This window comes from Oncorhynchus mykiss, unplaced genomic scaffold (genome assembly GCF_013265735.2).
Source record: "Oncorhynchus mykiss isolate Arlee unplaced genomic scaffold, USDA_OmykA_1.1 un_scaffold_469, whole genome shotgun sequence".
In the NCBI taxonomy this organism is placed as follows: domain Eukaryota; kingdom Metazoa; phylum Chordata; class Actinopteri; order Salmoniformes; family Salmonidae; genus Oncorhynchus; species Oncorhynchus mykiss.
In genome coordinates, this window is record NW_023493916.1 from 40,805 (window position 1) to 53,186 (window position 12,382).

At 43.4% G+C, this 12,382-nt stretch overlaps 1 protein-coding gene across 2 annotated transcripts; it reads right to left on the reverse strand.

The window, feature by feature from the left end:
* Positions 1 to 299: 299 nt before the first annotated feature.
* LOC110516997 lies at positions 300 to 11,722 on the reverse strand. 2 transcript variants are annotated; one of them, XM_036974319.1, is made up of 21 exons: positions 11,382 to 11,550; positions 11,225 to 11,283; positions 11,065 to 11,145; positions 10,840 to 10,964; positions 10,056 to 10,199; positions 9,652 to 9,750; positions 9,380 to 9,541; positions 9,141 to 9,240; positions 8,791 to 9,011; positions 7,987 to 8,143; positions 7,575 to 7,798; positions 7,159 to 7,279; positions 6,646 to 6,842; positions 6,417 to 6,531; positions 6,025 to 6,194; positions 5,832 to 5,929; positions 5,540 to 5,670; positions 5,028 to 5,217; positions 697 to 838; positions 493 to 589; positions 300 to 423 (listed from the first exon to the last, which is right to left on the reverse strand). In XM_036974319.1, the coding sequence occupies exons 1-21, from the start codon at positions 11,402 to 11,404 to the stop codon at positions 350 to 352; spliced, it is 2,730 nt and encodes a 909-aa protein (XP_036830214.1). In that variant the 5' UTR covers positions 11,405 to 11,550; the 3' UTR covers positions 300 to 349. The 2 variants fall into 2 exon arrangements, with proteins under 2 accessions (XP_036830214.1, XP_036830215.1); XM_036974320.1 differs by lacking the exons at positions 11,225 to 11,283; positions 11,382 to 11,550 and adding an exon at positions 11,695 to 11,722.
* Between the last annotated feature and the right edge of the window lie 660 nt (positions 11,723 to 12,382).

Genomic DNA, 12,382 nt, shown 5'->3' on the forward strand with positions numbered 1-12,382 from the left:
AAGTTGTAATTTCAGTTGAAAATTACCAACACTGCATCCAACCACAGCCCTGCTGGTTTCACTTTGGCAAACCACCATCTGCTATAACATTGAGTCATTTCATCCTACTGGACATTGGAAAGCTTGTTTCATTTCCCATTGTTTGTCCTAGATGGGAAATTGGTGTGCAACACTTATCACCCTCCGGTGGATGGTTCAGAGTTCCATGCTTACAAAAGGGTTGATTGATACATGTCAGATGACAAGCCTACGACATGGTGTTAAATGCAAATCAGATACAATTAAGGTAGCTCCAACGGTTAGGATTGTTTTATATAGAACACTTTATTTGACATGTTAGAACAAGACATTACACCCAAAGAATGTATCCAGAAGAAACATATAAATGACGCTCCTCAAAGAGGTCTTTGACATGTCGTTGACCTGTTGAGAGAGAACCTATTAGTTCAGTTATGGTCTGCCAGGGTCTGAAAAGCATAAAACAAGACCTACCTCTTTTCGGGTTGTCCTGATTCACACATTGTCCACTACAGGGGCCGCCAGACGGACTACTGGCATCACAGATGACCACATCACAATGGACAAAGACCTAGGAATCAAAGATTTGATGTGTCAGATGTTATTTTTTTTTTTTAAAGGGATGATTGCCACTCAAACAAAATTAACCAATAAAGATTGTTGGGTGAACTTTGTTACCTGGCCACTCGGCTCAAGCGCATCCTCAGCGAAGGAAAACATATAGGCCTCAAAGCGTTTGACGTGAGGGGGGAAGTGGACCCTGGCGTCAGCTACCACCGGGTGGAAGACAACACGGTATGGATCCTCGGGGTTCTCACAGCTGCCAGTGGAGAGAGGGACTAAGTTAGGAACAAGAAAACGCTGCAAACCCCAACCGCCTTGTGTACGAAGTCTTGTGGTGGTGTCATGACTGCCCTGTGAGGATCAGATCAATTTACAGCAGAAGTGGGTTCTTTCTCCCCCTCCAGTATGAACTAAAGTAATGTTTTTGCCAACAGGCTTTCCCCAACAAAAATCACCTTTGTCTTGAAAAAACATATTTCATGTAAAGGCTCGAGACTTCCTACCTGTAGAGTGAGCACGTTTCTAGTAAAAATCACAAAATAAAAACCAATATGACATTCATTTTCTATAGCTAATCTGACCAGTCTTCTGCTAGAAATATTGTTCCAGTATTCACTTTTGAACGTGTTAGAGAAACACCCCTAGAAAATGTGCATAGTAAGTAGCCATGCCACGAGGAACATCAGAGCGGGTCAGACTGACAGAAGCGTCCCCGGCGGCCAGAGTGCATAAGAGGAACGGTAATAGAAATTAACATTAGACCAGAAAACCGTGAGGCGCAAGCTACACGTTCAGAACTTTCCTAAACTCACAAGTACCTAGAAAAATGAACATAAGTGGGACCATTCTGCTACTATATCCAAACCATCCTACTCATCACCCACTGAGGAATCAGTGACAGGGTTGATTAGCCCATCTTCCAGAACAATCCATCCTGTAGTTCTGTTCAAGACTAGTCATTGGAGCCACGGACAACCAACGACATTGTGACCTCATGTAGCCAATCAGAGAGAAGACAAGCCACCTACCTTTCCACAGCGGCATCCCTCAAATACATTCATGCTTTTACTCCAAGCTGGTGCCGGTTCGTGTGTTCAAAAACGTATCAGCGATAAGTGTCCCTTACGGAACGGGGGGGGGGAGAAACCTTGTAACAAGCCGTCATATTGTGTCACCTGTGTGTTTAGCCTGTGTTATTTAGTTAGCTAGTAATTCAATTAAACCAACTTGTATAGTACTGAATCATAAGGCTGGGGTTTCTGCAGCTGCAAGGAGGATACGATGTAATGGTTCATAAGTTCACTATCAATTTAATAGATTTCTACCGTCTAGAGTTTAAGTCGGGAGACGGTAACTTTAAAACCGCTTCCTCGGCACCCCAAATCCTAACATGATTCATTTAGAGTCGCTTAACAATTTAACAGTCCTCAGATAATTCAAGGTCACGACAGTGGTTTGTCATTTCTGATCTTTTGGCCCATCAGACCTGGATGAATCTGATTTAGTACGTTTTTATTTTATTTTAAAGAACAGAAATTGGGCTTTCCGTCAACAATATTTATTTATGTCTACTGCAATGGCTTGTTAAATGACGGATGTCAAACATGAATATTCAATTCCATTGACATGAGGTGAAACGTCCCTCTAAATGGTTCTTAAAATTCTAAATTATCCAGAATTTTAAGACTACAGGCGACCTGAATATTGATCAATTGACCGTGGTTTAACCAAAGTTGCCGAATAGACAGTCGGTATCAAGGCAATCATATTTTTCAACACAAGTACTTCATTTTAAACAAGAATTATGCAATGCGCCAGAGCAATTTGCATCTTTGGGAGGTTTATCCTTTACTGTTTAACTGCCCGATATTAGCAAAAAAGGAATTTGTGAAATCTGAAGATGTTACATTGAGACAAACGCCCACACCAGTACAAATCCACTTGAGCTGACAGACGATGGTCAGGATTTTGCACAGCAAGATAGTTGCAGCTGAAGTGACAAATCTGAACTACCCATTTTTTGCACAGCCATGTGAATGTTGTCTTTTCCTATGATCTACAAAACATTTTCAGCTTGTTTTTTTTTAAACTGCTATGACATTGCTGATTTAATAAACAGCTGTAAAGTTACTCCGTGTCCACATTGCCAAATTTAGGTTTTTGATACCATTTCATAAAAATGGTAAAATTGCGTGATTTGATAGTATTTGCAAACCGATCCCCCAAATGAATGGTTTTGACCAATAAAGTTGCTTCACTACACTGCTTGGTGTAACATGCATCCAGATACTGAAAAGGCACCCGCAAAATAAAGTGTCATTTGCAGCGTGCATAATCATGGTCAAAGTCATTGTAGCCCATTACAATGTAGGAAAAATAAGTCATCTTTCAATAGTAACCCAATTTAAATTCTTGAGATAAAAATTAGGCCAGCGTGTCCATCTGTAGCAAAGTGCTCACCCAAATCAAAAATGTAGTAACTTTTTTTAATATGAACATTAGCTAGCTAAATAAGGTTAGCAAGACGCTGCTACACTTGACCGTGGTATTTGTTCATGTTTAGAAACTCCCAATTAGCGCATTCCTCTAGGACAGGAAATTCCATTGAAAGTGGCATCAACTTCTGGGGATCCTGTCAACTGATCCTATTCAGTTTCAAACATCCATGCTGCACAGGCATCTGAACCATCCTTTAGGTTTAGTGCAATAACTGATTTAAACACAAGAGGTCACTTGTGCCTGAATTCAACCCAAACAACTATTCAGTCAGTGTTAAGAGCAGTTGTTTGAAACCAACCGGAAAAGCAAGCCAAGCTTGCCAGCCGCTCTTGATTTCCAGTCGACTGACCATCAGCTTGGCACAACACTGAACTGTAGCAAACCAAAAGGATAACATTGAGTAAAAAGGTGTAGGTAATGCCAACATTAACCTTTTCACACACACACACACAAGTTCCAAATATCTTAAACAGTCGCCCCAGTGGGAGTTGATTTTATGCACGTGGTCAGAATGCACTCACCGTTCCAACATGTGGACATTCAACCCGCGCTGACCTCAGTCCAAGGCGATTTTTCTATAGGCCGTTTCAACATCTAATTTTGCCTCATTCACAAAGGGCGCCCATTTCACTGTTGCAGACCATTTCGATTTGAGAATTTAATGAGCTGGACAAACTTTCCTTCAAAAGAAAGCCCAAGCACTTCCCCAGATCAAGTATACCGTCCTTGCACATGTATTGCCTTCCTTACAATTAACTGTGAACATGCGTGCATTCCTATCAAAGTCTTATTTTCTGTGTAACGTGTTGTCGTTTCTACTGTAGCGTACCGTAAGTATAATGTACTCAGCGTTTTATTAATGCATTCTGATTCTTGCCTAGATTGTAATGGACACGTGTGTAAAACACTTGAAGGTGGCACTGAATATGAGCTAATGCTAACGCCATACAATGCAGTCAGGTTCATGTACACGTATGTCAGACTTATGGTGATCGCAACTGGAGTACCCCATTGTCTTGAATGCACTGAAATCGTTAGTTGATTTGAACACGGCATCAGAGTGTAGACTATGGTACCTCAGGGTTGCCAGATCAGACCCCCCCCCCCCCCCCCCCTTTCCAGGGGTATATAGCTTATATAGTCTTCCGCCATTTATTGTTGATAAATTCCCAGATCTTAGTAATATTTCCTGCATCATCCTCTTCACAATACCTTCCCCCAAGGACTTAACCCCCAATAATGGATTGTGCTATATCTTGCAACTCTGTTTAGCTTTCGTGCTACGGTTGTATTTGGGGAGGTGACAACAATTGGCTTTTGGAATAGTTACCTGTAAACTACTTGTCATGTGTACGCCGTAACAAGTACAAAGATTAGTCACATGCTGAAGTGGCCAAACTGAGTTAAGATCTCAGGCAACGGGCGCAGTGAACAGCATTCTAGGAGTTCTTGCTTGACAAACATGGATTCCATACTTTCTAAACTAGATTTACATGGCTCCCTTGTACCGCATCACTGTAAAACAAGTCAACCTGTTATTTAGACTAGATAACGTTAACATTTATGTTTTACAAGCAAAGGTGGAATAAAGTTGTGAAGACCTTTATTTCTCATCAGTACAAAACATTTCTTAGATGCTTTTCAGACAATGCGGTTTAGAGTCGTTTGATGCAGCATACATTGATGCAGTTCCAATGATACACTGCAGGGATTACTCAGCGATAACACGCGCCAGATTCTCTCATAAGTGTTAAATTGGGTGGAGATCTGGTGACAGACCGCACATGGCTCACATCGTTTTTAAGCATTGTGACCACTCGACCTATGGATGGGGGCATAGCCACGGTAGCCAAAGTAAATGGCCTGCCAAGCATGATAGGTTGCTAATTACTCAGGAACCACACCTGTGGAATAACACTTGTTTAGGCCCAAAAACAACATGTTACCCATTAATGATGAGATTCCACCGGGGTCGGGAGTCGCGGTCTTCGTTGAGGGTGGCCCAGCAGTGGTCAAGCACCAGCGCTACCTTGGGATCAGAGGACGTGGTCAGCGCCACCTCAAAGTGCAGAGGCTGTCTCAGGTACCTCACCACTGGATAGTCCTCCTCCTGGTGGAACGTGTTATACGAGGCGTCTGGAACACAGAACAAGACAACCGGGGGTCGTGTTCAGTGGGCACCATCTGAACTTGTCCATTAAGAAATGCTCGTTTATCATATCCTGTTGTGCCCCGATGAACACAAGCCATTTATAGCAAACACTACCCACCCCCCACCAGAGGCTTCTAACAAATTCCCAAATCAGCACCTCACCGTTACTCCATACCTGTAGATCTCAGAAAGCAAGAGAAATATCATTAGGCTTAGATTTTTGGGAATGGTTTTGTAAAGGAGACCTTCCAAGATACTTTTAGAGGCTAGGGGTCAAGTTAAAATTCTGAATTTGTGCACGCTTACCCTGAGCGAGTCTCATTCTGACCATTAGCCGACCCGTCCCAGTCGCGGCAAAAGGCTCGTTGTCACGCGGCCTGGTCAGGAAGGCCAATGTGCGAGTGATGTTGGCCACATAGTAGCAGGAAACCTTTAACCTAAAAATAGGGATGTGAGCAACTTCAATAGGGGAAACTTCAAGCAGTGGAGTGGACACTGGTAGTAGAGGCCCATTTTCCCTGTATACAAAGTATTGAGCAATTGGTGAAGAAAAAAAATGCCCTATAACAGCTACAATTGTAATGCGTAATGCACTTACTGATATTCCTCCCCTGAAGACGTCGTGGCATTCCGCTTCACCTCAAGTTCATCTGGCAAGGAGATTTCGTTCTCATACAGCATGACATTGTTGATAAACTATGTAGTAGAGGGGAATTGCTTATTACAGCCTGCAGAAGCAAACAGTCCGTAAATACACAGTACCCATCACCTCAGGGTAATAGTCATTGTACCTTCCTGGTGGTGCCACAGGAGTTCACAGTGAAGTGGAAGTAGGCGACGCGATCGTCACTGTAGGTGGGACCACAGGCGGGGTCGCTCAGGGTCAGCTGACCGGGGTTCAGACCGGGAGCAGACTCCACCTTCACCGCCAGCGCAGTCATCGTTCCGTTAGAGAAACACTCTTGGAGGTAGGGGAGCAAAAGACAGGTAGCCATCAGACCTGGGTTCTGCATTTGTTACACTTATTGAGCTTGCCGAGCACAGTAGAACCAATGGAATAGCACCAAAAGTGCAAACCATGCCCATCTGGCACTACTATTAGACTCACAGTATTTGCAAGGAACCCAGGTTTGGTAACCATGTTAAACGACTATTTATCAGAAGTAATTGTTTGAGAACCAACCAGTCAGCGTTTTGAGGAAGCTGCAAGCCAGGGAAAAGTATTTGATGGTCATGTTGTTGTAAGGATTCAACAGAGCCACATCCAGTCTGCTCCTGACAGAGGACGAGTGAACTGACTGGGAACCAATGGGAGAGTTCATTAGTCCAATATTGTATGCATGTACACAGGGTAAGGAAAGCGAGGCTAGCTGCAGCAATTTAGGTTAACATGTTTTGGGAGAGAGTCGTACCTCAAACACTGCGTCCGGCGAAGAGAAGGGCAACGTGATGGTGAAGTCTGTGTCGCCCTCTGTTAAATACTGTTGAGCAAACTCATGGTTAAGCAGCCGCTTGCCAACCAAGACCACAAAAAAGGGCTCTTGGTTCCTGTAGTCCACAGTGATGTGGAAGTTCTCCTGATCACAGTTGCCAGTGACTGAAGGTGGCACTACAAGGACAAACAGGGTTGTGTTCAATTATTAAGCACAAAAAACAAGGTACTACTTGAACTTGTCAAGACGAAACCCTTGTTTAGATTGCAAAATGTTTTGCTACGGTGGGACTGAATAAAAACGATCCTGGCAAATCAGGAACAGGACAACTGGGTCCAACTACTCTAAAGCTTAACATTTTCTTTGTAGAGAGACCGCATAGAAAAACCCTACAGTATGGCTAGTTGGGCTTTCACTGCCAATTTCCTTTCAGGGCAATCATTAACGAGAGGAAACCATTCAATAGTAGTTTGGAGTAGTCCAGAGACATACCAATGTCCAGCAGTACAGCGTCCACAACGGCAGAGTGAGAGAAAGGCGCGTACTCTGGAAAGATGACCAGGCCGTAGATCAGCTGAAGAGTGAAGGTTGTGACACCTTGTTCCGCCCTTCTCTGTAGTGAAGTTAAAAGCATTGGTCAATTGGGCAGCATTATTGTTGTAACAGAACGCTAGTCAACATCAACTGACAACTAAGTACACATGGGTACTATTAAAACAAACTATTTACTTAAAGTAACGTTGCCCTCATTCCTCTACATCAAATGCACACAACTGCCAAAATAATGGAAACACTTGAGTAAATGAGGGATACAAAATACATCTGTGCCATTTATATTTTGTTGGTGGCCCACTTATTAGGGCATGTACAAATCACTGCGTGTGGCTTTGCATTTAACAGAAACACACCTCCTTAAAGACCACCGGGTCTGAGAAGGGCACCTCCAGCCTGAAGGTCTTCAAGGTGTTGTCCGGGGATCTCTGCTCCCGAACATTGAAACCCCTGGCGTTGCACTCTGCAACAGTTAGCACCATGGTGGGAAAGGTGATGTTCAGCAGCTCCACATCAAGGTTGAAGGTCCCCAACTCAAGCACAAACACTGCCTGCTCAGGAACTGTGTCTAAGGGAGTGTCTGTTCATTGGCAAACAAAGGAAAACATTTTGAAATGCGGTACAATGGAAGTTGAAAATTGACATTTGTTATTGGGTAAGTCCAGGTATTGCCTCCCCGTTTCAGTACATTTCCTTCTGTTTTGTGCCTAATGAACAACCCAGGCATCCCAAATTACCATAGGCACTATTCAACTAAACCAGACTCACAGTTGCGAACTTGTGGAGGCCTGGCCATCAGAGGTGTTGTGATAGGGAAGAGGACTTTATAGCTGGTGTCCTCGTGTGCGACCTCCTCGATCCACAGCAACTCAAGCATGGGCTCAATGGTGTAAGTGACAAAGTACTGGTCATCCTGAATATGGCTCTGTAAGGGAGACGAGGGATGCAGTCAGGCTGTAATACACAATTGGAGTGCAAAAAAAGGTAAATGTTCCTTATAAGCCAGAATGTTAAATACAATTATTCTACCGCTTGTCTTTTTGCCGCTCGTAATTTAAGACAAAATATCCAAAGGAAAGTATTGGTTACCAGACTTGAGAGCTGGTAGGTGTATGGTTGGCAACTTGCATTTCCGGCGGTGCGCATTTTCAGAGCAACTGACACGTAAAGTAAACACTTGCACAATATGTAAACAGCAGCCGAGTGTTCCTTGCATTCAGTTGAGTGGCAAAGCTACCGGCTACCTAAAAAGTCAGGTAAACAATACTTTAGTGTGGATATTTGGTCTCAAATTTCAAGCGGCTAAAGGACAAACTGCAAAGACAAGCGGTAGAGTATGTTTAAATGTAATTTTATGCAAAATTCACACAATTCTGCAATCCATTGTATATTAGCCTGATTAAGCAGACAATTGCTCAATAAGAAACATTTTACACAAGACAACCTTTCTAGGAGTTTACCCATGAGAGATGGCAAAGGGTTACTGCAAAGCACTGACAACTGCTGTAGTAAAAAGGGCTCTACAAATAAGACAGAAATTAAACAGGAACATTTTACTAATCCAATGCTGACCTTGAAATAGCCGCCAACCGCCCCCACCGGAATTTCAACAATAATATGAGCCTCTGTGACTAAAACAGAGTAGTTTCTGGCAGCCATTTCCTCAGTGTCCAGCCTCTTAGCGTCAATTCCCATGTACACCTCCAACATGGTGAAGGCATCAGAGGAGAAAAGTGGGTCTATGTGCTTGGGCATGTACCAGGTGATCACTTCTGGAGTAAAGGCCACTGCCTCTGCAGTGAAACAAGAAGCCAAGGGCACATCAAAACAGAACATTTTCCCAACTGAACACTACATGAAAGTCTTGTCTGGAGCCAATTAAGAACTGGGCTTATAGGATCTTAAATTATTTCACACTCAACCTGGTGTTGGACAAACAGCTGTGGCATCTACTCGAGTAACCAGCCACTTCTGCTCAAAGAAGGTTGAGGTTGAGAGCACCCGCATCGGAACCCCAGCTACCTGTTCAGGGGGCAACCACATCAGGGCCATGTTCAGTAGGGCACACCGTATTAACAATATGTTGCAGAGTTCAGGTAGGGCCACCGTTTCCAAATGTTTGCTCTACTGAACATGACCCAGTTCATGGAGGTCAGCTTACATTCTGGAGGTATGTCTCTTCTGCATTATGAGGGCTTCTTAACACCAGCCGTGTGGGAGTGTTGGCTATTGCATAGCCCTTTCTTTGGACCTCATCCACATTCATGACATTCTTGCTAGGACTAAAGACGACTGCTGTCATTTTGTATCCTGAAGCAACAGCCTGTCTCAGGAAATGGAAACATGAATTAAACAAAATTGTCAACAAACGCACATTGTTTAGCGCCATCCTGTCATGTTGTAGTGAAATTACAGAAACTGAAATATGGCTACCTCAGCTCCTCTACGGAAGTTGCCGCTCTTTGCTTTCGGGCCCCCAGTGGTCTGTTCGGGGACGGTTTGGATGTCTGGAAGAGTCCTTCTGACAGACACCTAGAGAAGGCCATTATTCCCTATGCATTTTCTCCCTCCCATACAATAGGAAATCAAGGGCCAGTTCTCAATCTGTCCACTCCCCTCCTTAAATGCATTGAGAATAGGCCAAAATTCCTCACCTCTAAAGTTCTCCTATGTGCATTTTGAAGAGGCGAGTGGAATTGAGAGTCAAGACCTCTAGGTTGTGTTGCAGAAGAAGTGAAAACACTGGACAGTTGTAGCTCTAAGACAGATCATTTATACAGGCAGTATGACAAGCGCGACTGTAAACATGTCCATTGGGGCATGCTCTGCTCACTTGCCTCCATGTAGTTGCGGTCACACAGAATCTCTCGGGAGGTCCAGGGGGTGTAGCTACAAGTTTTTCCCACTCTATACACAGGGTCTTCAGTCATGTGGTTTCCTGGCAGCCTGAACTGCATGACCAAGCTGAACATCTTATCATCCTAAAATGAAGGGGGAAGAGAAAAAAAAGCCTTCACTATATTGCAAAAAACAAAATTCAGGTGACATTCATGCAAGTTATAGACTGTGGCAAAATTGGCTATATGAATGCAGCTGCCACTGTATTGAAGCCACACTACAGGAGAAGAGCTCAATAGTTCACATCACTGCAGTCTGTATCAGAAAGTTGGCTGGCCCTCTGAAAGCCCTCCATAAACTTCTGCTGTACCTTACGTCATCGTTAACTTAGAGGTAAGAGATACCAGACCCAGGGGTGGCTAACAATGGAGATCCTTTTGATATCCACAGAGTTAAGTCAAACTGCGTCGATGTTTCTGGAACCGTACTTCTAATAACCTCCATGCGCTAAATTGTATGTATTAGCACCTCTACAGCAACAACTCAGGCTTATTGAGGACCTTTTTACTGAAGAATGTGTTTAATTATTTCCATCTAGTGCTGCAAATATTGACTTGTATCTTTGTATACAGGGCTCATCTGCAAAAGAGCCTGGTCTCAGCATGACTCCATGTCAAAGGTAAATAAAATTACATTGCTACAGTATGAGTTGCAAATGCAGTGACACTGAAAGGCAAACTGTCCATTTGAAGTACAAGCAAACACTACAGTTACTAGGGTTACCATGTTTTGGGAAAAGCAGTTTTGAAGAGAAGCAAAAAACATGGCATTCCCCATGGGGTCAAATTTAAAGCTGAATCCACACTGAGTAGCAAGGCCAGGCGTCAGGTTTATGATTTGTGTGTCATCTGGAAGGGATGGAGATGGTGTGAACACAATAGTTGACAAGCAATATCAAGCCATGAATTATGAAAGGAGAGAAAGAGAATCATAAAGAGGCAAACTCACTGAAGACAGCATCAACCTCTTCAAAAAGAGGAGCGACACTCAAACGAATAACGTTACCAAGGCATTCAGCGTTGAGGTCATCTGGAATAGGAAAGGTTAGTTAAAAATAAAATATTGTCAAACGCTTAGTGCTTAAATTTGCAGGGTGCAAAATGCATACTTATAGAATGTGGCTGTTGTGCTTGTATGCCCACAGCTGCCATCAATAGGCAAAACAACCTGTAAGGATTTGACAAATTATGATTGATTAAAAGGAGGAAGAACACAACTCAAATGTTTGCGTCGCATAAGACTCTCCTAGGCCTGCTACTACTTACCCTGAGCTAAGGAAAATAATCATTGTGGAACAGATTTGTTCCGATAAAATACACAGCTACAGAACCTGATATTTGACCCAAAGTGTGCAGCCTACAGCCCAGGGGTATGCAACTTCTACCCTATGACAAAGGCTTCCCACACTCAGTCACCTGAACCCCAAAGGGCTGCACATTTTCTTTTTATTCCCCTAGCCCTACAAAGCTGATTCAAATAATCATCCAGCTTTGTTAATCTGAATCAGCTGTGTAGTGTTAGGACAAAACCCTAAATGTAAGGCTACTGTTCAATTTTAGAAGGGTGCTCCGCCCTCACCGCTTTTATCCATTCATGTCAGGGGCCATGGACCGGTGCGTCTCGGCTCAGGTTAATAGAACTCCCTCATTAGCAGCACAACAGCCTTTCACAGGTGAAACGCATAATTACCCAACCGTCTACAATTGTAGCCCAGACAGAGAGAAAGATATTGGCCTCTAATGGCCAAAATGCTGCATTTGCATGCACTTTCACAATTTGAATGTAATCAACTGGGTGGGACTACCAACTTCATTGGCTGAGCCCTACTGGTGACCCTGTTGAAGTCATGTCCCATCAGGTCATCAGAAGGGCTCAGACAATTGTGAAGAAGAAATGTTACTACTTTAATATGAAGATAGCCTCAATGGCGCTGCCCATGCTGTCACAGACACTATATTGGCACAGATGCATAGATGAGTCTTTTATCTTCTTATGGCTGGGGGCAGTATTGAGTAGCTTGGCTGAATAAGTTGTCCAAAGGTGCCCAGAGTAAACTGCCTGCTACTCAGTCCCAGAAGCTAAGATATGCACACTCTGAAGTTTCTAAAACCGTTTGAATGATGTCTGTGAGTATAACAGAACACATATGGCAGGCAAAAACCTGAGAAAAAAATCCAACCAGGAAGTGGGAAATCTGAGGTTGGTCATTTTTCAACTGATTCCCTATTGAAGACACAGTGGGATATTGGTCATGTTGCACTTCCTA